At 41.1% G+C, this 22,481-nt stretch overlaps 2 protein-coding genes across 13 annotated transcripts in view; one reads left to right on the top strand and one right to left on the bottom strand.

The window, feature by feature from the left end:
• The first annotated feature begins 3,175 nt into the window (after window positions 1-3,175).
• On the top strand, window positions 3,176-6,753 carry LOC102978885 (nucleoside diphosphate kinase B). The gene is made up of 5 exons (XM_024130252.2): window positions 3,176-3,326; window positions 3,608-3,737; window positions 4,706-4,807; window positions 5,604-5,716; window positions 6,497-6,753. Exons 2-5 carry the CDS (start codon window positions 3,612-3,614, stop codon window positions 6,612-6,614), a joined length of 459 nt encoding a protein of 152 aa, XP_023986020.1. The 5' UTR covers window positions 3,176-3,326; window positions 3,608-3,611; the 3' UTR covers window positions 6,615-6,753.
• A 2,953-nt stretch (window positions 6,754-9,706) lies between these two features.
• The window catches only part of MBTD1 (mbt domain containing 1), a 69,348-nt gene continuing 56,573 nt past the window's right edge, over window positions 9,707-22,481 (bottom strand). For all 12 annotated transcript variants that reach the window (XM_024130429.3, XM_024130431.3, XM_024130435.3 and 9 more), the window contains 2 exons: window positions 21,825-21,902; window positions 9,707-12,918 (listed from right to left, as the gene is read on the bottom strand). In XM_024130429.3, the coding sequence (XP_023986197.1) occupies window positions 12,800-12,918; window positions 21,825-21,902 (197 nt within the window). In that variant the 3' untranslated portion in view covers window positions 9,707-12,799. The remainder of the gene's footprint in view (window positions 12,919-21,824; window positions 21,903-22,481) is intronic.

Below are 22,481 nucleotides of genomic sequence, written 5' to 3'. Positions count from 1 at the left end.
GAGAGAAAGAAAGGTAGATAGAAAAAAGGAAAGGAAATGGTAACTGTAGGAAGCCATTGTTATGTTAATTAGCTTGATTGTATTAGCTTGCAGCTAGATACAGCCACAGGACTAAGTTCTGGCCAGAGAGACACGAAAAAGTGAAGGTGGTAAATTCAAGGTTGTACCCTGGAAAGGAAGGGATAATCATACTTCCCTTCCCAACTTGCTGGAAGGCGGATATAGGGGTGGTAACCGTCTTGGATTGGTTGGAGGGAACTGAATCTCTGGACCACCTCAAGGATCAGAGCCTTACCACCATCACCACTTCTATGTACCGTACCTGCTTAGATTTTTTTCCCCCAGTTTTACTGAGATATAATTGACAAATAAAATTGTAAGATATTTAAAATGTACAACATGATGATTTTCTATAAGTATACATTGTGAAAGGATTTCTCCCATGGGGGGCCACCTTTTGTTTGGGCAGCTGAGGAATAGATGCGTTTCTGTTTCATAACAAAGAATGGGGAGTGAAATAGAGTACCGGGACTTTGGGGGGAATGAATACGTGTGTAGCGAGGCAGGAGGGTCATGAAACTGCACAGCTCATCTCAGGACTTAATGAAGCTCAGGTTCTTTATGTCTTGGCACAGAAGGAATTCAGCAAGAGACAAAGTGATAGGTAAGAAGTAGATTTATTAATATAGGACACTTGTGAAGGATACAAGTGGGCATGCAGGAGGGCTCTTCCCTGAGAACTAAGTGGGCTATGTTTTTATAAGCAAAGGAAAAGTGGGGAGGGGAGAAGACCACCTTCTTCCTCTTCCTTTGTAAAGACGTTGCAGGAAAATGGGGTACGAGAGAATGGTCATGTCCCAGGTCTTGGGAGAGTTCCTGGGACAGGCTGCTAAGTGAGGGTACTTGGCTTGGTGCAGGAAAGAATTCAAGAGCAAGCCATAGTGAAGCGAAAGAGGTTGGCTGGGAGAGATACACATTCTGTTACTGAACTTGTGTTCGTGTGCCTGATGCACAGTGAGGCCAGACAATTCCTAAATGTTGGAGTTTGGAGCAGAGAAAGGCTTATTGCAGGGCCGTGCAAGGAGACGGGCGGCTCATGCCTCTGAAACCCCCAACTCCCCAAAGGGTTTTAGCAAAGCATTTTTACAGGCCAGGTTGGCGGGGGTGGGGGGTAGGGGGTAGGGGTAGGGTGTGTGGGAGGGCGCGTGTGTGTCACAGGGTATGTGATCAGCTTGCGCACAGCTCTCTCATTGGTTGATGGTGAAGTAACAGGGTGGTGTCCCAGGGGTTAACATAATCAGTCCTTGGGCTCCAGGAGGCCTGGGGGCTATGTGTTCATGGTCATCAAATAGTTAATATCTTCCATTTGGTGGGGGGTTTTCACATCTGTAAAACAAGTCAGGAAATGTGCGTCAGGTACTATTACCTGGGTACTTGAGAGAGGAGCTAGAGCAGAGGATATGGGGGAGGGGTCTGCCCCAGAAGGCCCCACAGGGTCCTGCTCGGTTACAATTCCATAGACAGAATGCAGTCGGTGTCAGAAGGCAGAGCAGGCCCGAGGTGTGGGGGTGGTTAGTTTTCATGGGCTGGGGAATTCCATAGGCTAAGGAGTGGGAGGAATATTCTAACTACCTGGGAGAAGGCTCAAGGATTTCCAGGATTTGGGCCACCGCCCACTTTTTGGCCTTTATGGTTGGCCTTGGAACTGTCATGGTGCTGGAGGTTGTGTCATTTAGCAGGCTAATGTATTACAGTGAGCATATAATGAGGCGCTGGTTCTACTGGAAGTTGAATCTTCCACCATCTTGGGCCTAGTGGGTTCTAAGCAGTTCTTGTTGTATCCAGTTTTTCTCAAGGGCTGTGTCATTCTTTAAGGATTGTGCCCTGCCCCCTTCCCTCTTCATTTATACCTTCCCCAGTTAAGGACAGTCTTCCCAGGAAGGAAAGGAGAGGTGAAAGGCAGAGGGCTGCTTGCTGTTGGCTGTACCGCAAGGTAGTGACCAGACCAAGGGGCAAACCGCTCTGCGGAGAAATATCCAGTGAAATTCCCACTCTTTCCCACAATTGACATTTGCTAACCCTGAAAAGGAAGCCCAGATAAAAGTGTACTGCAGATTGAGGCCCGAGGGAACGCTGGGTGTCCTTGCTCCAGAATGAAGACTGCTAGTGTACTGGGCTTTAATGCTCTGCAACTAGAAGTTTGGAAAGCCAGCAAGGTATAATAGAGGCCTGGACTGTCACAGCATCTAACACAGGTTATCAGTGCAGTGCCAGGACCACTAGGGTGATGACACATGATTCCCGTAGTCAGCTCACCGCCCTGAGGAGACAGACACAGGGTCTCTGCCCATCTCAGGCTGTAAGCACTGCTGGCGGGGTGGGGGTGGGGGTGAGTGTACACATACTGAGAGGAGGGGCTTGCTGGCTCCTCCAGGGAAGCTGGGCACCACCAAAGGGCGGCTAGTGGTTTGTCAGGCAGAGAAGAGATAGGGATTGTCTGCAAATGTGACAGGCCTGATTTCTATGAGAGAATCTAGAATCTTGTCAAGGGTGTGTCTCAGGCTGAACTGGATAACCTGGCCACACAATGATGCTGGGGGCAGAGATCATCATCTCAGGGTGGGAACAGGGCAGCTTAATTGGGCTGGGAAGGTGGGTGGGGAGACAGGCAGGAGGGAACAGGGCATGGGGTATTTTGCTAAATTAGCCTTGGATGCCATCCTCCAGGCAGGGCCGAGGGTCAGATGGTGTTTGAGGAGGGTGCTGAGGGAGGCTCCTCGCGGGGAGAAGTGAGGTTGACGCGCATCGCGAGGCCGCCAGTTCGGATGAGGGAGGTGGAGGGCTTGAAGCAGGGCTCAAGCAGAGGGGAGGGAAGGGGAAACTGGATTTCACAGGTAGGATAAGGACTTGTGCTAGACGGGGAGGAGAGAAAGCAGCTCTGGCTGCTCGGTGAATGGGGAAAAGCAGATGGTACTGGCCGGGGTACTGACTCAACACCAGGAGAGGTTTGCGTGCGCGCGTGCGCGCTTGTGAGGAGGTACTGAAGACAGGAGCTGGATTGGACGCGCGCAGTTCTACTTCTGGCACATCCAGGTGGGGTAGAAATCACTTCCTGCCCCTGGAGCCCTCGCTGGCTTATTCTGCAAACCCGGGGCGTGGACAGAGTCGTCCGGAAGCGTCCGGCCTCGCGGGTTGGGCGGAGGGCCGTCCGGGGTGTGGCCGCCGCCGGCCCCTCCTCCGCGGGCTCCCTGCGGCGGTGGTCGCTCAGCTCTCGGCTCCGATCTCGGCTCAGGCCCGCATCGCCGCCCGCGCCCGCCCGCTTACCGGTAAGACGGCGGCTCCGATCCCTTCCCGCCCTCGGGCCCCCTCGGTCCCGCAGGCCGGGCGCTCCTCCGGGGTCCCTGACGAGTGTCCTCCGCGGGCACCCGGGGACGGCTGAGGGGCGGCGGCCCGGAGCTGGCAGGGCGGAGGCGTCCCGCAGGCCACGTGTCCCCGCCGTAGCAGCGGGCGGGCGCGGGAGCCACGTGGACTCTGGGCCGGGGTCCGGGCCCCCTCGAGGCCTGTGTGAACGCGGCCGCGACGCCCTGACCGCACCTGCCGCCCGCAGGACCATGGCCCACGCGGAGCGCACCTTCATCGCCATCAAGCCCGACGGCGTGCAGCGGGGCCTGGTGGGCGAAATCATCAAGCGCTTCGAGCAGAAGGGATTCCGCCTTGTGGCCATGAAGTTCCTTCAGGTGACGCGCCCCGCTCCCCTTCCCCCGCGGCGGCGAGGTCGCGGGTGGTTTTCCTTCCCCGCAGCGCCGATCCGCGTGTCTTTTCCTAGTCGGAGTCCCCCTTGGCTGATTTCGGACCCGCGAATACCCCTTTTCTTTGGGCCTCCAACCCCCGCCTTCCCCCACCCAGGGCGCCACGGGCCCGCTAGACCCTTCCCCGAGGCCCGGGGGGACAGACGCCCTTGGAAGGTTAAGCGGAGGTGACGTGACTCCGGCTCCGGGGCTGCTTCCTTCCCGCGGCTGCGACGGGCACTGGCCCGCAGGGGGGCAGCAGGGAGTGGAGAGGAGGTCTGCGCCCCGGGCCCATGCAGGTCCACCCAGGCACGGGATGGAGGCTGGAATCCTTTTGTGCTTCAGCTTGCAACTCTGAGATGATTGAGGTCTTAGGTGGGGTGTGCCTTACTCTGCCCTTTCTCTGCAGGCTCCCTTTGGCATAGGGCAGTAACTTTATCTTCCACATTAAATTTGGGGTACAGATCTGGACCTTAGGGGATAAGTACCTAAGAACTGAAATTTAAACCAAGCTTTCTCAGTTAACGTCTGAAATGTTTAAAAGGGCATTGGGAATGGGCCAGAGGGTCTGATATGACCTCTGTCTGGCATATTTCCTTTGATTGCAGCCAACACTTAACTCCCTAACCACCTCTTTCTAAGGATTATAACATCCGTCAGGTCATTGACATGAGGGTGTCTTCATGATCAGAACAGTCTTTCCGAGCATCAGTTTCATGGTTTGGATGGTTTTTTTTTTTTTTTTTTTTTTTTTTTTAAATGCACACCTTATGAATGTGAGCTAAAATACACACCCAGACTTTTAGAGAACCTACCATGTTACTGGCGGTGGGGCAGGCGGGTTCTGAGGATGGGATAGAGCCATATTTGAGCCTTTCTAGTTTACTACCTAATTGGTACCTCCTCTTCAATGCCAGGCCTCTGAGGAACTCCTGAAGCAGCACTACATTGACCTGAAAGACCGCCCATTCTTCCCAGGGCTGGTGAAGTACATGAACTCAGGGCCGGTTGTGGCCATGGTAAGTGCTTGTGGTGGAGGAGAGGGAACCAAGGAAAGTAACGGCTGATAGGTAACTGGGTTTGCTCAGTGTCTTCATGTTCCTTTTTAGACATCTTCCGCAGATACTCCAAATTCCTTGTTTTACAAAGGCAGCCTGCTGGAGTGAGTTAGTTTACAGACCAAGTGGGAACTTGGGAGGAAAAAGGAAGTGAGAATCAGAACTTAAAAAGAGTTCTCTGTGATCCTGTGCTAGAAATGAACTGGTCTATTTCTTCCTGTGGCATTAATGTCCAATTGGAAATGAAGTGAATAGAGGAAGAGGGTATAATAGGGAGTTAATAAAATTGTGGGGAGAGAAGCCCTACTTCCTGTTCCCTAAGGGTGACCTTTTCTTCTTTCTGTTTTTCCCTGGAATACATTTTCCCCTTTCATGTCAGTCTTTGCCATGTCTTGCTCTAACAGTCTTCTGCGATGCCCTTCCCCCTGCTCCTGTTCCAGTCTGCTCACTTTTCTTTACCCTTTCACCACTATTTTTTGAGAGTTTGTGGCTGCATAAGGATTCTTCAGTCTTGTTAATCTCTGTCTAAGCCGGAGTGGAAAGTCCCCAAGTTGGGCAGACTTTTTCTCTGTATCCTAGCAATACACTTGGGATGGAGTATGGAGTATTTTATATTGGCCCCTACTACTACTGGGGTTGGCTGATAATCATGTCACTGATTGGTCTTACTGATATGTGCTGTTAGGTAGAGGTAAATGTTTGTTTTTAATGGTCCTGAACGGTAGAACTGATGAAATTCCTTTTCCCTAATGTCAAGGTGTGGGAGGGCCTGAATGTAGTGAAGACAGGGAGAGTGATGCTTGGGGAGACCAACCCAGTGGATTCTAAGCCGGGCACCATTCGTGGCGACTTCTGCATTCAAGTTGGCAGGTAAGTTCCAAAGGACACTAATGACTTTTCCTCAAAGCCACTTAACGTGGGTTTAAAACAAACGTTTTTGGCATATTCCAATTTTAGAAAAATTTGAATGTTTAAATTAGGTGGTAATTATCATTGGATGAACGCTTTCTTAGTTACTTCTCTAGGCTACTTAAAATTTTAGCCAAGGCATTGCACAAGGGAGCTGCCTGCGGTAGGTCCTTCGTGATAGCAGAAAGTGCGGAGAGTGGGGCAAGGAAGGGGTCTAGCCTTGGCTCTGCCCTTTGTGGTGCTGTGTCCAAGGGTGTGTCACTTTTAGCCTTTTCGGTTCCCTCACTCATATAGAATCTCTACAAAAATTTTTATAGTTATGAGACTCAAATGGAATAAAGGGATTGTCAATAACGTGAATGTTTTGATTGGACTTTGCAAATTAGTGTAAGAAAATACAGCAGCAATGGCTGTTGATAATGAATACGTCACATCTCGTTTGGGTTTTGGTCTGCGTATTCCTATATTTTTCAAAATTTGAGAAGTAATGTTTTGTGGCAGTCTTGGGTACAAGCACTGTTTTGAAAATTTAGAAGCATAATAAAGTTGAACCAAGTGATGCTTTTGGCTTAAGTACTTTTATAGTTTTATAGTTGCTTTTAAGAGGAGATACTTGGGGGTGGTCAGCTGCTTCAAGGAGCAACTGGCTGAAAAGGTCTTCAGTGACTGTCCTTTGCTTTATCCATTAAACAGACTTTTGTACTTTAAAATGTGGTGACTAGAAATTGTTCTCCTTCTTAGGAACATCATTCATGGCAGTGATTCAGTAAAAAGTGCTGAGAAAGAAATCAGCCTGTGGTTTAAGCCTGAAGAATTGGTTGAGTACAAGTCTTGTGCTTTTGACTGGATTTATGAGTAAGAGGTGGACGGAGCATCAGTCCCCTCTGGCACCACCTGATGTGTCCCTGGGCACAGCTCTTCATTCCACTAACTTGGAAGCAGTAGGATGGATGTTTCTTTCCTAAAGTATATCTACCAATAAAGCCTTTGAAAACGGGGTGCAGCCTCTGGTGATTACTGGTTACTAAGCTGGAAGACGTGACTTGGTTCCCTGGCTATCGTAGTGTTATCCAGAACAAATTAATCCTGCTTGTTATGGAAAAATGATTTAATCCTTCTCAGCACCTGGTATACTTCCAGGCTCTAGGAGGGAAAGCAGTGAGGCTGAAGAGGACAAGTGTGGCACTGGTTGCGTATCTGAGGAAACTAATAAGGAAATAATGAACATAATAAAGAAAGATCCCAACCACTTTAGCTGACGTAGAAATGCACATTTCTGTACAAAGAATTTGTTGAAACTTGGTAGAATGAAACATAGACTAGTCAAGCTGTCCAGATTTACATTCTTGTTGATTGCAAATTGGGCAAGTTACGTATGAGGAAATGGAAGCCTAAGGACACCTGTAAGGTGAGGCTGATACCATGGCAATGCAGGATTAAATGAAACAATGCATGTAAAGCAGTTAACCTAGTGCCTGGCCCATAGCTGGTACACAAATATTCCCTGCAACCCTACCTCCCTGCTTATTCTCTACCCTGGGATGAGATGTTTATCATGCCTACTTCCTGGGCTAGTAGTAAGTGGTTACAAAATCCATATTGCCTATTAATTTTGCTGGATTGGTACAGTCGTAAAATGATGCCAAAGAGCACCTATCAATATAAATTATCACTATCATCTGGAGTCTGCCTTAAAAACGAGATTATAGAAATATGTAGGTTTATGAATACCTGTTTTCTTAGGAAACTGGTGAAAGCTTTTCATGCCACTTCCATATAAAAGACTCAACATTACATGTTTTTTTTTTTTTTTTTTTTTTTGGCCACATGGCTTTGAAGGATCTCAGTTCCCCGACCAGGGATTGAACCCCGGGCCACAGCAGTGAAAGCCCAGAATCCTAACCACTAGGCCACAGGGAACGCCCTCAACGTTACATTTTTTTATGCACATTGCTATAAGACAATGACAAACACATCAACAGCTTGGTACAAAAAAGTGTCAGGATTCTAATTTCAAGTCAACGATTGACAAGAAATTTAACATTTTCTAAATTATTTTTTAGTTTCAAATGAATCCCATGTTTATACATGCTACACGCTTTCACTACATTAAGTGGCAGTTTATTGAAATTAGATCCTGGGGCAGGCCTGGGGTCTGCATTTTAATGTGGAGGTGCCCACCCTGTATCCACACGCACAGTGGCTGAGGTACCTGTAATCAGCAGCAGCAGTTAGGTATAGGCTTACTCTGTGCCAGGGATGTTCTAAGAACTTCACGTACATGAATTCATTTAATGTTCACAACTCTTAGGAAGTTGGTACTAGTATCCTACTTTATAACTGAGGAAACTGAGTCAAGTTACAGAGCTTAACAAGTGAAGGAGTCAAGTTCCAATGCAAGCAGCTGGCTTCAGACTCTGCTCTTGGCCACTGTGCTTTACTACCTTTATATAGTTTTCCAAGTGACATGATAAAGTCATGAGTTTGGAGGGTGATGAAGTCAAATTTGGAGTGGTGAGAGCTGAGAGGAAGGATATGAATGTTAGGACTTAATTTGGTAGAACTGAATGAGGAAGGGTAGGCTATGGTGAGGACAAAAGCACTGCCTCTGGAGTAAGGTTGGGTTTTGGACCTAATCCTATATACCAGTTGGGTGTGTGAAAGTGGACAACTAATTCAGAACCTTTTAATGCTTTTATAAAACTGTATTTTAAGCATATAATAAATGCATTTTTAAAAATGCATTACTTTTTATATAATTATTTGTTGTTAATAGGCAAGCCCTGCTTTGGCCTGCTTGTGAGGCTTGGAATTCTTAACAGGCCAAAAAGGGATGTTAACCTAGCCTCAGTAAGAGTCTGCAGAAAGGAAATAGTTGCTGTTCTCCCCATCTCACAAGGCTGGATAAACAACACAGTGCTAAAGTTACTTGTTTTGGGGAAACATTTGTTCCTCTTAAAACATGGGCATAAAGCACTTTAGCAAACTAGTTTCCCAAGAGGCGCATAACCGTTTAAAGAAGAACGTATATGTCAAAGCTTGGGATAGTAACTGAGGCCAACCTGGGAATTCCAATTTACTAGGGCAACTGTTTTCAAGCCATTTAAGGTAGGAAGCAGGGCAGAAATTAGGTTCTGTTTTTCTTGGAATGTGTTAAATTTTTCTAAAGTGATGAAATTAACTACGAAAGATCTACCCAATCCATCTCATTACTATCTAACATCCATAAAATTCTCTACAAACTGCTTCTGCAGTAGAAGTTGGATAATTTCCCACAGAGTCAGCTGTTGATAAAGGAGGGTGTCTGCTTTCCCTCTTAATGTAAACAGCAAGAGCAAGCTGGGATAATTCATCTACATCCTATGAACCTTGTTGCTGAGGTTAATGGAGCTGGAAAAAAAAAAAAGAGTCTCCTAGCAATCATGCCAACCCTGAAACACCATGTTCTGACTAAAGTGATTTAATTTCCCCACAAGGGGTCCACACTCACCCCTCCCATGGTTTTTGCCTATTCCCTCCAAGTGAGATCCTGGCTCAAATGCAACTGTGGCCATATATCCACCCATATTCTCTTCCTCTCGTTAGCCAGCAGTAAATTCTTCCTCACTTGTGCTGGCTTACCTTATGAGAGTACAAGGTTCTGTGAGGGAGGAACTGATCTGACTTTCCCAGGGGCCTTCGACTGCTTATAGAAGGCACTCAAGGGACTTCCCTGGCCATCCAATGGTTAAGACTCCGTGCTTCCACTGCAGGGGATGCAGGTTCAATCCCTGGTTGGGGAACTAGGATCCTGCATGCTGCGTGGTGCGGCCAAATAAATAAATAAATCTTAAAAAGGCGGCACTCAATATTTTGAATAAAAAAGGAAATCCCTCAAATACCAAAGCATATTAAAGAATTGCTCATATACAACTTAACTTTAACGTTTTATTTTGTGTAAAAAAGGGCAAATTTAGTGAATTATTTTCATCTTGTACACAAAGTTATAATTTTAATGCTTTTCACATCCATGCTGAAAATTTGCAATTTGGTAAAAATGAAAGGAACATAAGTTTCTCCAAAGGAATTTTTCACGCCATTATATACACTTTACGAGAAAGTTTCAAACACTTTCTCAATGATCACAAGTTACCAAGAAAATAAAAGATTAAATTTGTACAGATATTGATCTATTTATCAAATACATACAGAAATGATGTAAAAACCTTATGCAGTTTACTTTGACCTCTGTCCTCAAAAGATTTGCCCAGGGACAGATACTTTTCTTTTGTATAAATGACTGTGGCTTTATTTAAAATATGAAAATCAAAGGAAGAAACCCAGTTTAATCACAGTATTTTAAAAATCCCTTCCCAATAGTAAAGGATCATTACCAAATATATAGCACCATAATACAAATATTGACGGGAGAGGGTATTCACATCACACAAAATTAATAATAATAAAAACAAACAAACACTGAAAACCCGTGTTAGTATCCGTAGAATAAGAAGTTGATAACAGCTTTAGCTTTCCTCATACACAGCAAGGAAAAGGTTAAAGAGTTTAAACTACCAAAAATCCCCAAATAATCCTAACAGGAAAAAAACAAAACAAACCCAAGGTCAGCAGTACATTTGAACCGTAGAAGAGAATGGGGCTACTGAGTTGTACACTTGGAGCTGTGGCTAAGACATAAATCTCCTCTGCATCAACTCATTTGCTGTTCATCGGCAGCAGGGAGTTAGTCTGAACAATGAAGAGGGCTTCAGATTGTGTTTATTCAGTAGGAAGTCCTTACCAACATTTAACGTTGGTCATGGGATTAAGATACGAAACACTTCATAAATAGGTGGGAAATCTGAAAACACTCAAGGAGCCTGGCTTTGCTGTAGAACTGGAAGCTTATAAAACCTGGCTACACGTGAGCATTTCACAGAACTAATTACCAGGCTCCAAATCAAATCCCTCCTGGTTTATTCAGTTCCCTATAGAGCCCCTAAGCCCAGGGTACTGTTAGAGCACACGATACAACTGGCTTCTTGTGCCCATTATCATGGAATCGGAGTCCTGGGTTCAATTCAATAAGCCTGAGAATAAAGATTGTTGTAACCCTTGCTTTTTGGAAGTCTTCCAGGCTTTAAGTTTACAGGAAGATTCTTAAAAGTTAAAGATTTGGGAAGTGTGAGGATGTCACATTTACAGTAGGTCCCTCTCAGTAATGTTGTAGATAAATATCCAGTAATTTAACAGCTGAATTCACATATATCTGACACATGAGAATCAACTTGGCATTGATATGATCTGCATTTATGCCCCTAAAGAGTCAGTATTAAGAAATGTTGACATGCGATTCCATACATTCTTACACTATAAAGTAACAAATTTTACTTCCAGTAGCAACTACAAAACCTTATGATATTAACCCCTCTTGCATAGAATGAGGTAAACCTGTGCATATTACCAATGCTATTATTCCCAAAAGTAGAGCAATATTTTAGAAAATAAATTGCTGGTTTTTAATGTTCTATGCATTTTAAAATGCAAACAAAAAAATCTTACCTAAAATGGTCTCCTGGGGCTTTCCATTAACATTTTTTAAAGCATTCCATAGGCTGAAGGACTGTAGAGGTTAATCATTTTGATTAATTTCTAATTAGCCCTACCTATATTCCAGAGGAGATGGTCAATATTACCACTCTGAAGAGGCCAGGCTAAGACCCAGAAGCACTTCTAGAACAGATGCAAGTAATTCCTGAGAGTTTAGTTTATGAACCTCACTGGTAAATGCTAAAGCTCTCGCATTCAGTCACAACTCAGAAAGTCAAAAAATGCAGAGAGCAAACCTTTCACCAATTTACCCTTATATCCTTTTTTCAAAGGAAGCCATGTGAATTTTAAAATAGGGAATGTTCAAAATGGTCCAAATCCGTTATTACTGTTAAAATTAATTCTGAATAGAGTTAAAGACAATTCATACTAATTATATATAATACATATAATTAGTATGAATTGTCTTTAAATTTTAAGAAAATTAAATTCTCTTTCAAATTAGTTTTCTAACAAATCCAGGATAGTTAAAAGCAGAGCTGGAATGATTTTGAAATCTAAACTTATTTTGGCTTTAAACAACTGTTAATTTGATTCTCCTGGTAATACAGAACATGTGTTTTGGGGTGTGGTTATACCAAGTATTATCTCACAGATGGAGAGAAATGGCAGAGAACTGATGAGAATCCCTTTTGTGGGGTATTTTTTAGTAAGGAAAATAAAATAAACTTAGGACAATATTGCATTTTCCCCAACCCCTCAACATGTAGACTGAGATCTTGTATATCTTGTCAACCATTCCAGTTTAACACTTTAGTGTTAGGATAATTTTACTCATTTTTTAATTAAAAGAGAACATATAAAAGTATCCAGAGTTCTTCCAGTTTCATACAGAACTCCAAAGAAATTTTCACAGAATGAAAAACATTTCTGTACAAATATTTAAAATGGGCTGCAATAAAATGCCAACAAGCAGAATTAATTACCCTTCCGTGAACTATGTGGTGATGAGCTCTCCATGGGGCGGGGATGGGGGGGATGTTCAGTTGCATATTCTGCAGCAGAGGAAGCTGGAGATGTGACTGGCCTAACTTCCAAAATCCCAAAATCTCCCAACAGGTACCAAAAAGGTTCATTTGTAATGACAGTTCATTTGCATTTACAACTATATCCTTCTTAAATCATTTCCTTCAATCCTGCTACCTAAACTTTAATCTTACCAAAAAAGTTAGAATTTCAGTTCTTGTTAACAATGCACATAAATCCAAACTTGGAAAATATTACAAAATTCTTTCAAAAGCTTCAAATACAACACAAAAATTGTCCATCTTTATAAATTGAAAAATTTCCCCCCACAGCTAAAATAGTTTCCCTACCCACTTGAAAAATCTGGAACTGAAATTTTCTATGTTTAGCAAAATGTCCCAGTAGAATAGCCCCGCTGTACAGCTGGATTGATTATAAATCAGTCCTGTGTAAAATTCTTTCCCTCCCACCCTCAGTTTCTGAGCAACCTCAGGGCTCTTGTTTGATGTAGAAGTTGGCAGAGCCATTGCTTTCCTGATCAGATGCTCCTTGGAGGAAATTATAATCCTCTCCATCTATCAACTCCTCCTTCAGCTGCAATGTAGTCACTGCAAGAAATAAATGTACAAGATGTTATTAAGTCTTTCTAGAATATTCAGATTGCTTAATGTTCCACCAACTTCACAGTTAATAAGACTTCTTCATGTCTTCAATAACTCTTAAAACTAACCCCCCCGAAGGAAGAGCATTTAATTAATTTTAATTTTCAAAGTATATTCGTAGTTAAGAAGAGTTCCAAAAAGGAACAATACTGCAAATTGGACACTGCACAAATGGACACTGTCAATGAAATGTTGAAGGTAATAGTGATCACTAATTTGACTAGAATGATTAGAATTTTTCTCATGATTAAGTATTCACTTTTATGTCAGTGTCTACATAAACAGCATATTTCCTGGATAGTTCTGAATAATAAGTAACACAACAAATGACTTTAATATGTTATTATCTCCAAGGAGTACCTAAAGACTCCCTTCATAAAAAAGATATAAATCTGATAATATTAAACACCTGTATTAAAACTAAAATCAAGAAAAACGTAAGTAATCATTTTAGGTAAAATAAACATTGATTGACACCAGCAATGTGAAAATCCTTGGTATAAAAAACAGTTAACTTTGGGAATTCCCTGGTGGACCAGTGGTTAGGACTCTGTACTTTCAATGCTGAGGGCACGGGTTCAATCCCAGATCGGGGAAATAAGATCCTGCAAGCTGTGCAGTGCGGCCAAAAAAGAAAACAAAAACAAAAACATCTAACATTACCAATGGGATCACTTAACAGTAGTACTACCTGTCTGAGTTGTTATCTGAAGACTTCTTTTTTAATGAAAACGAACAGTATAGGCAGTCCTCAATTTATGAACAGGTCATGTTCCAATAGGTCTTTATTTTTATGGACAACTGTTTTTCAGTTTCCAGTATTTTCAGTGGGGTTTAGGTTTCTTGGCAGTCACTGAAGTCATGCTAGTCATAATTTTTAGTGACAGGAGGGCTCTTCTTAATGCATGGACAAGCAAGAAGAAAAAGAGGAATGTTTTCTTTGCTGGTCCCAGCACTGGTCTTTGGCAAAAGTTTAGGCTGTTTAATTCTGAGATTTTCCTATCTCTTTTTATAAACATCTCTTAAGTTAACTCAACGCAGTTAGCCAGTAATTTCAGGCTGTCCTAAATCCTTTCCCTGAAGCCCACCCTCTACTTCCTATAGAACACCTCCCTTCAAAAAAATTACTTTCCTACTTTTTATTTTTTTTTAAATTTTTTAATTTTATTATTATTTTTTTTTACTTTCCTACTTTTTAAATGAAAATGATCTCAGCTAGGTGTTAAACAAACACTAGTCTTAGTAACTGCCAACCTCTCAGAGATGTATTCGAGTTTCTTAAAAAGTTACTGTTTAACCAAAATTGAGTTGGTAAAGTTGCAAATAATTTAAAGAACAGGTGACCTTTTATGCTTATATTCTCACTGGAATCTAATCCCATGGTGAGTAATGCTAACTTTCTTCTTCAATTTCTTCAGCACAGAGATCTGTTAAGTCAGAGGTCACAAATTGGGCTTTTCCCTCCCTCACCTCTGCCCTGTGGTTCTTTTAAATTGACTGAATATTCTGAAACAGGAGATTTCATATAAAACCATGAAAAGTAGGGAGACTTGGTAACATAAGACTAGCATTCTTGAAGGGCTATTAACAGTGGGAACCAATGTAGCCTAAGGCCTCCCTCTGCACAGCCTGTGACTCTCAGGCTGGCTGCTCAGCCACTGAGTAACCAAGTGTCTGCTTCCTGCAGGGACTGTCTCCAAAGGAAAGGTGAAATTTTTTTGTTTCTTTTTTTATGGCTCTTTTCATAACAATTGGAGTGAGAGGATGAAGATATATATGGAATGTAAATTGGGAACTGCTTATACAGGGGGAAAAAGGTCAATTTACGAGAAGAATTAGGGCTCAAAGAGTATTTAGATGAGTAGTAAGCCAACTAAGTTTCATGAAACAATAACACCACGTGGAATAATATTAAAATGGCTACTTTTTTTTTTTTTTGCGGTACGCGGGCCTCTCACTGTTGTGGCCTCTCCCTTTGCGGAGCACAGGCTCCGGACGTGCAGGCTCAGCGGCCATGGCTCACGGGCCCAGCCGCTCCGCGGCATGTGGGATCTTCCCGGACCGGGGCACAAACCCGTGTCCCCTGCCTCGGCAGGCGGACTCTCAACCACTGTGCCACCAGGAAAGCCCCAAAATGGCTACTTTTAAAGTCAAATAGTGATAGAAAAATACTTCGTGTCTTGATTTTAGTTATAAAAGATTAGTTTCAAAAATAATGGTCTTTGACATCTTATTTAATAATTTAAAGAATAATCTTTTGGGGCTTCCCTGGTGGCGCAGTGGTTAAGAATCTGCCTGCCAATGCCTGGGACACGGGTTCGAGCCCAGGTCTGGGAAGATCCCACATGCTGCGAAGCAACTAAGCCCATGTGCCACAGCTACTGAGCCTGTGCGCCACAACTACCGAGCCTGCGTGACTACAGCCCATGCTCCGCTACAAGAGAAGCCACCACAATGAGAAGCACACGCGCAGCAATGAAGACCCAACACAGCCAAAAAAAAAAAAAAGAATAATCTTGCTGTCTTTAAAAAATCCTTTAAAACAATTAGTTAATATGATAAAAATGCTTCTATGGAGGATATCAAACATATAACAGTTATCCTTCAAATCAAACCAACATGCATTGTTAAGGACATTTGAACAATACCATGAAAATAAACACATGGAAAAGGAAAAAAAACCCAAATTTCATTAAAGGTGCAGTACCCACAATAAAAGGTTGATTAAAACAATATCTTGTTATATGATGATCAGATGGCCAAATGAATGAGAAAAGAATTACTGTGCTTCAAGACCAAACATGTTCCATTCAAACAGATGCTTTTTGTTTTTTTTTAAATGTAAGAAAAGTAAATTGAAATTCTAAAGCACATCCTGAAATTATTTGCACTTATTATTAACAACAAAGTTCTGGATTATGCTTCTACTCATGTTAAAATATGGAAACAATGTTCTTAAAAAAAAGTAACTCAAGATAAAGGTGAAACAGTCACTCAGATGTGTAATGTTCTAATGCAAAGTTTCAGTGTTTTCAAGGAACCTAAAATAAAGCCTGTCTGGTATCGTCACACTAATCATTTCTCCTTTACAGGCCTTATTCTCAATGAATGATGGATGAAATAAAATAGATCCTGTGGCTGATGTCACTTTCTACACAAATGCATTTTCTTGGCTCTGTTTTTAAAAAGAAGTTACTTTGCTGACTTTAATCACTAACATTTCAGAAGACAATCTAACAGAAATCACATTTTCCTAGTTAGAAGCCCATAAACAATAAATTCTCTCAATAGCTAAACAAACCGTAGCTTTCAGAGACAGCAACGTAGTCCCTACATAGTTTCACCACAGTAAAATCACATTAAATCCCACAAGATGTGCCTCTAGCTCAGAAGACACACACAATAGACACTAGTGGAAAGGGAAGTCACTTAGGAGTCCTTGTGGGTTCCATGCTGTATGCCTAATCCAAGTTCCTGGGTTTTGCCAATCCTAAAAGTCAAGTTCTCTCACAAAACATGACACACGCCTTCAAAATCAGTCTAACGCTTAAAGAAAATACATCTAAAATGCAATAAAAATTCAAACATTTTCAGAGCTCACAATATCTATAGTTAATCACTTAGGTTACAGAAAACTTTCACAATAACAAGTACAAAAAGAAAAAAGTTACAAGAAAAGAAGTTGAAAGGCTCTTTAGACATTTGAAGGTATTTCCATAAAAGAGCAGATAAACCTGCATTTGCAGTCCTAATCCATTTCTTATACAAAAGAGGTATAGTAACTTTCTCTAGCTATAAAGGATATGAGTTCAGAGAAACAGACTAGGAAGGATCAAGATCACCTAATACACTGTTTAAGAAGGCAAAAGCTAAAGAACACATTTTAAAATGGAAAAAAAAAGGCTGATGACAACTTCAGGTGCAAAAATATTAGCAAACAGAGGAATGAGAAGAAAATAGAGCTAGGTACTAAGTCCCATCATGGTTTTCAACATATAAAAGGCATTTTAAAGACTACAAATTAGATAAAAATTGTTTAAAAGCAATAGTTAGGATATGGTAGAATAGATGCCAAGGTAGATACAACTTTTGTTCTTCGCAATTACAAAGGGCAGACTTCCTTATACTCTACCAGCTTAGGCTAACCAATTGAACTCAAATGTCATTTACTTACTTAATCACTGTACATATATAAACATGAAATTATAGAAATAAATTTCACTCAAATTCAATACCAAAATTATACAGGTATTATATTTCCAAATCCATGTTATTCAACTAAGATTGTGGTAAATGTTACTACCAGAACTAAAATCACACAGGAATACAAAACACATCCTGTCTGCTGAATGAGACGCTATGGAATGCTATGAACAAAGCCTCATTTTTGGATCTGATTAATCAGATTGCTCCCTTATGGCATATTTCTCCCTCAGGTCAAGTCACATAGAATTCTGCAATGCAAAATGTTCAACCATTTTAACGAAACCATGAAATATTACAAGTTGTCCCACAATTCCATAAACTGAAATCACAGCTTTACCCGAATTTGAAGCTCAAAGGTGGCTTGTAACAAAATAAAAATCCTTCCCTGATTATTCATTTTAGTCAAGTGACTACCAAAGACTAATGAAAATGAATTTTTTAGTTGAAAGAAAAAGAAAAATTTAATGTCAGCATCTGTCATGCCAGACCATGCTTCTGTCTCCCACCACCCTAACCCAGACTTTGACCCTCTGCAGTACCTGAGGTGCTGATGTGACCAATTACCTGTTTTGAGGCTGGGACTGAACTCTCGGCTAGTGCGGGGAGGTGGGAAGGCCTCTGGGGCTGTCTGTGCTGGAAGGGTTCGATATGGAGGAGGAGTCAACTCTTCGCCACCAGAGAAGCTCCTCCGTACCCCACCTGTCATGGGCAGGCTCGACCAACTGACAGGCTTCTTCCCAATTGGCATCTTCCTCTCTAAATATCAAGTTAAACTAAAGTAAGCTTTTACTTACATGTGTGGTAAGAAAACTGCATCATAACTAGGAAAGGTTGTGCTGCATAGGATACTCTGAAAAGAGAACCAACTATGCAAGGTTTTTATTTCTGAAAACAAGGTGTGTGTGTGTGGGGGGGGGGGTGGGGGGGGGAGTGGGTGATGGCGGAGATTATTTCTAGTCTCTCAGAGTCTGGTAATCCTGGTTCTTGACTCTCTAATCAATTTAAAACAAAACAAAGCAAAATGAACTACAGAGAGCATTGAGTGTAGAGAATAGCTGGCTAATTACCTTCAAAAAAATTTTAGTTTGAGCGGGACTGACAATCCAATGGCAGAGAGGGTTTTAAAACCCTACTTGAAGGCATTTCACTGCCCATATAAGCCCAAACAAACACTGTCTTTCAGGGAGAAATCAAACAGTTTAATTAATGAATTATACGAGTGGCAGGATTTTACTGATATGAAATGTGCTCCCCTAACTTTTGGTTTATAATTCACTCTTTTAGAAAACAATTATAATTCTTATTCTGAAAAGCAGTTCTAAAATTTACATGTTTGTTGCCTGCAAGTTCTTCAGCAATCTAATTTCTTTTGAAACACCCTTTGGTTACGGTTTCATAAGCACACATAAGCTTTCAAAGACTTACACAATGCTTTTACCAACAAAAAAAAATAAGCTTTGCAAATACTGAACAACCAAGCCTACTGCATTAATTTGATTGAAAGCTGAAGGATACTTACATATCTTTGTGACTATAAATTATATCTGTTTTCTTCCAGAGTTTACAAATGACTCAGGCAAGAGCAATCAGAAATTATCCTTTGCAAAATCAGAACTAAAAGACAAATCTAGTTAGACAGTATTCTTATGTAAAATGATCTGGAAACCAAGCTCCGGTGAGTACACATTCAACTCTCAACTGCCAAACCAAAATCACTTGCAGCATTCATTTAGACGAAAGTCTAATGTACTACACGCTTGGAGGTAAAAATGCAAGGAGAACCTCCAACTCTCTACTACTTACAATAGCCCCTGAAGATGGTACAGAAATTAGTGCTGGTTTTCCTGCTCTAGAATTACTAAGCCTTGAGGAAAAAAAGGCTTTTCAGATTGGACAGATCATGCGCACATAACAGTCTATATGATTCCCTCGACACAACATCACCCTTAGTTTCCAGAAACACTAGTTAATAGTGATCCCTTTGCAGCATGAACACAGCTAATTAAAAAATAGGCTAGAACCCGCACACCGCAACGAAGAGTAGTCCCCTGCTCGCCGCAACTAGAGAAAGCCAATCAGCTGTCTAGTTCTGTAAAAAATAAGCCCTACCAAAGAACACACTGATGGATGATTTTAGGTACAAAAAGACCAAAGAGCCATAAGATGAAACAAGAGCCAGAATATAATAATCTGTAGACAAGCTTAAAAACAAATAAAAGGTTTTGTGGCCTATCTGACTGATATAAATCTGCATGCAATGGATGACTTAGGTTCCTGGACCCCAACTTCTTTCTTATTTTGGTAAGTAAAGTTTTGTGGAAAAAATTTCTAATAAATTATTCGCTGAGTAATGTGAAAAAATAAAAGGAACAGTGTCCTTACAATGAAGACTGCTTCTTCATTCACAAAGCACTACAATTCCTTATCCTCAATTCCAAAATTCAAAGTATTTTTTGGCAAAACTTTGGCAACAAAATCAGACCTCACTTGATGTTACTATTTATAAACTTTATTTGGCCCCATTTTATTGGCCCATTTGGCCCTCTATATATATTTTGCTTCAAAAAATGCTGCAGAGTCTGCAGGGGTGTTACATAATATATGCTACACACACTGTACTTCTTTTCTAAAATCCAAAAAATTCTAAATTCCAAAACACATTTGGTCTCTAGGATTTCTAATAAGGGACTGTGAGTCCCTAGTTCTTTTCTTTTCTATGTCCAAAGGACAATTTAAAGGCATAAGAGGGACTTGCCTGGTGGTGCAGTGCTTAAGAATCCACCTGCCAATGCAGGGGCCATGGGTTCAATCCCTGGTCCGGGAAGATCCCACATGCCGTGTAGCAAGTAAGCCCGTGCGCCACAACTACTGAGCCTGCGCTCTAGAGCCCGCGAGCCACAACTACTGAGCCCGTGTGCCACAACTACTGAAGCCTGCACACCGCAACGAAGAGTAGTCCCCTGCTTGCCGCAACTAGAGAAAGCCCGCGCACAGCAATGAAGACCCGATGCAGGCAAAAAAAAATAAAATAAAAAAAATAAAGGCATTAGAGATGATGTCATAATATTAAGAGTTATTAAAATGTTAAAGAACAAATTATATTTTTAGCTAAATTCATTTCTTCAGCTAATCCAGAAATCTGATAATGTTAAATGTCACTAAAAACTGGGATAGTGATATCATCACTTCATTAATTTCACATTTCTTCCCATGTCCCCAGCCCATTAATTCAAAATAATTAAGCCCCATAAACCATAAACAAATCATGTAAGTGTCACACTGAGGAGGTATGTGAACTGTGTATACAATGCTCAGAAATTCGTCCTAAAAGATATATGTCATAAAGTCAATGAGTAATAAAAAGCATTCTTAAATTAGACAACATTGCAAAGAAAATTCTGAAATCTCATAATAATAATAAATAAAAAGTGAAAAGACAAGCCAAAGCAGCCTGTCTTAGAGAAAGCTTAGTGATCACATCTGCTATGGTTAGTCCACTGACATGAAGTTACTACGTGACTTCTTGCTAATCACTTCCAGATAAGTGGGAAATCACTTTGATCTACCTGGTCCGGCAATGTTCTCTAGAGTTCTTTTAGGTGAATATCAAACATGGTAAGCAGCCAGTCAGCAAAATAATTCTTGGTCTGTCGGAGGCTTATGTCCATAATATAAAAGAGAGGGTAACAGACAGGCCTGATGGTTATCACTATTGTGAGGCTGACTTGGGTTTCATGTGGGGAGGAAACTAAAGCACCACTGCAGTGGCTGCTAGAAGTCCCCACTGAAAAATCAATTAACATCAACTATAATCAAACGTGTGAAGGTATATTTGATTCTTCACGCTGTTTCAGTCTCTTGGTTGTTAATGAGACAGATTAGCACTTACTCGAACATATGGCAAGTCAGTTGGAAAAATCTGTTTTAATTTTAATCCTCTAATATACTTTTTACTTTTAAAAAAATCTTTAAGTAAAAATAATCTTATCTCAGAATGAAATATTCTATGACAGGTTTCATGAAGAGAAAAATCTGTAGTTTTCTATGGGGTGGGGGAGGGAGATTTTAAAAGAATCAGAGCTATCAATATATTTTATATTATTTTGGCTATTAATGTCAGTAATCATTCATTGTAAGGTAAAATATAATATAGACAGCATACTGAAAAAGATTTTCTTAAGCCTGATTGTGTTAGCTATCAACTTGAATTTCTTTTTTTTTTTTCTTTTTAACTTCAATTTCTTACAAGTATCATTCTAGAAAGAGAGTTTTGGTTTATAAGGATGGGTTTATTAGTCTCCAAGTCTATTGTAAGCATCAAGCATCTGCTTTTACAGTTTTTTTAATAAAAAATTTTTAAAAAAGGATTAGTTTTCAGAAGGTTTACATATTACTTCAAGAATCATTCACAGACTCTATTCTTTACCATATATCAAATATTATGGTAATACTTTTTCCTGTCAATCAAAGATAAGTGCTTCTCATTATTGAAAAGGTTTGCCTTTTATGGCATACTGCACCTTTAAGCATAATACAGAATGCACAGTTATCAGCTCTCACAAGGATACCATTTCTGTGCAACAATACCAAGACCCCAGTTGGCTGACAAGTTAGGAAATGTATATAAACACCACGTGGTGACCCACTTTTCTTATGTCCTTTGTATTGCTGGGACTTAGCCTTTTTCTTCTGTTTTGATGAACCTGATTGGCTTTCTCTTGATGCTGAAAAATGAAAGAGAAAATTGATACCAAATAATTGCTTACAACTCTAGATACAACTTAGATGAACTATCTTCACCAAAACCATGACATTTATAAAAGTACATGATGCTTTGAAAATAAGGGTACTTGTTCCCGCAAAACCATGAAGCTCAATACCAGACAGATTCCATAAGCACTTATTATATATCAATAAATTTTAGCCTATAACTTTAAACTCATTAAAGGAAGTCTAGTTTAATTTGGTGAGTGCTCTTAATGTTGTGTTTCTATAGTCATTAAGCAACTAACTATTGAGTTCACACTGCCATGGTACACATGGTCTGATTCTGTGATATTTTTGTTGAGTCTTAAGATCTTACCTGGCAACCAATCAGACATAGGTATATTCTTTTTTTTTTTTTCCCGATTATTCCAGTTTTTTTTTTAACATCTTTATTGGAGTATAATTGCTTTACAATGGTGTGTTAGTTTCTGCTTTACAACAAAGTGAATCAGTTATACATATACATATGTTCCCATATCTCTTCCCTCTTGCGTCTCCCTCCCTCCCACCCCCCCTACCCCACCCCTCTAGGTGGT

Source organism: Physeter macrocephalus, chromosome 14 (assembly GCF_002837175.3).
Source record: "Physeter macrocephalus isolate SW-GA chromosome 14, ASM283717v5, whole genome shotgun sequence".
In the NCBI taxonomy this organism is placed as follows: Eukaryota; Metazoa; Chordata; class Mammalia; order Artiodactyla; family Physeteridae; genus Physeter; species Physeter macrocephalus.
Note: the sequence above shows the minus strand (reverse complement) of the source record. Positions and strands in the feature narration are given on the sequence as shown.

Excerpts from the sequence above, each read along its gene's own strand:
- LOC102978885 (XM_024130252.2), top strand. The coding sequence starts at position 3,612 with ATGGCCCACGCGGAGCGCACCTTCATCGCCATCAAGCCCGACGGCGTG. Across the intron at positions 4,808-5,603 it reads CAGGGCCGGTTGTGGCCATG|GTGTGGGAGGGCCTGAATGT; the intron begins GTAAGTGCTTGT and ends CCTAATGTCAAG. Across the intron at positions 5,717-6,496 it reads TTCTGCATTCAAGTTGGCAG|GAACATCATTCATGGCAGTG; the intron begins GTAAGTTCCAAA and ends TCTCCTTCTTAG.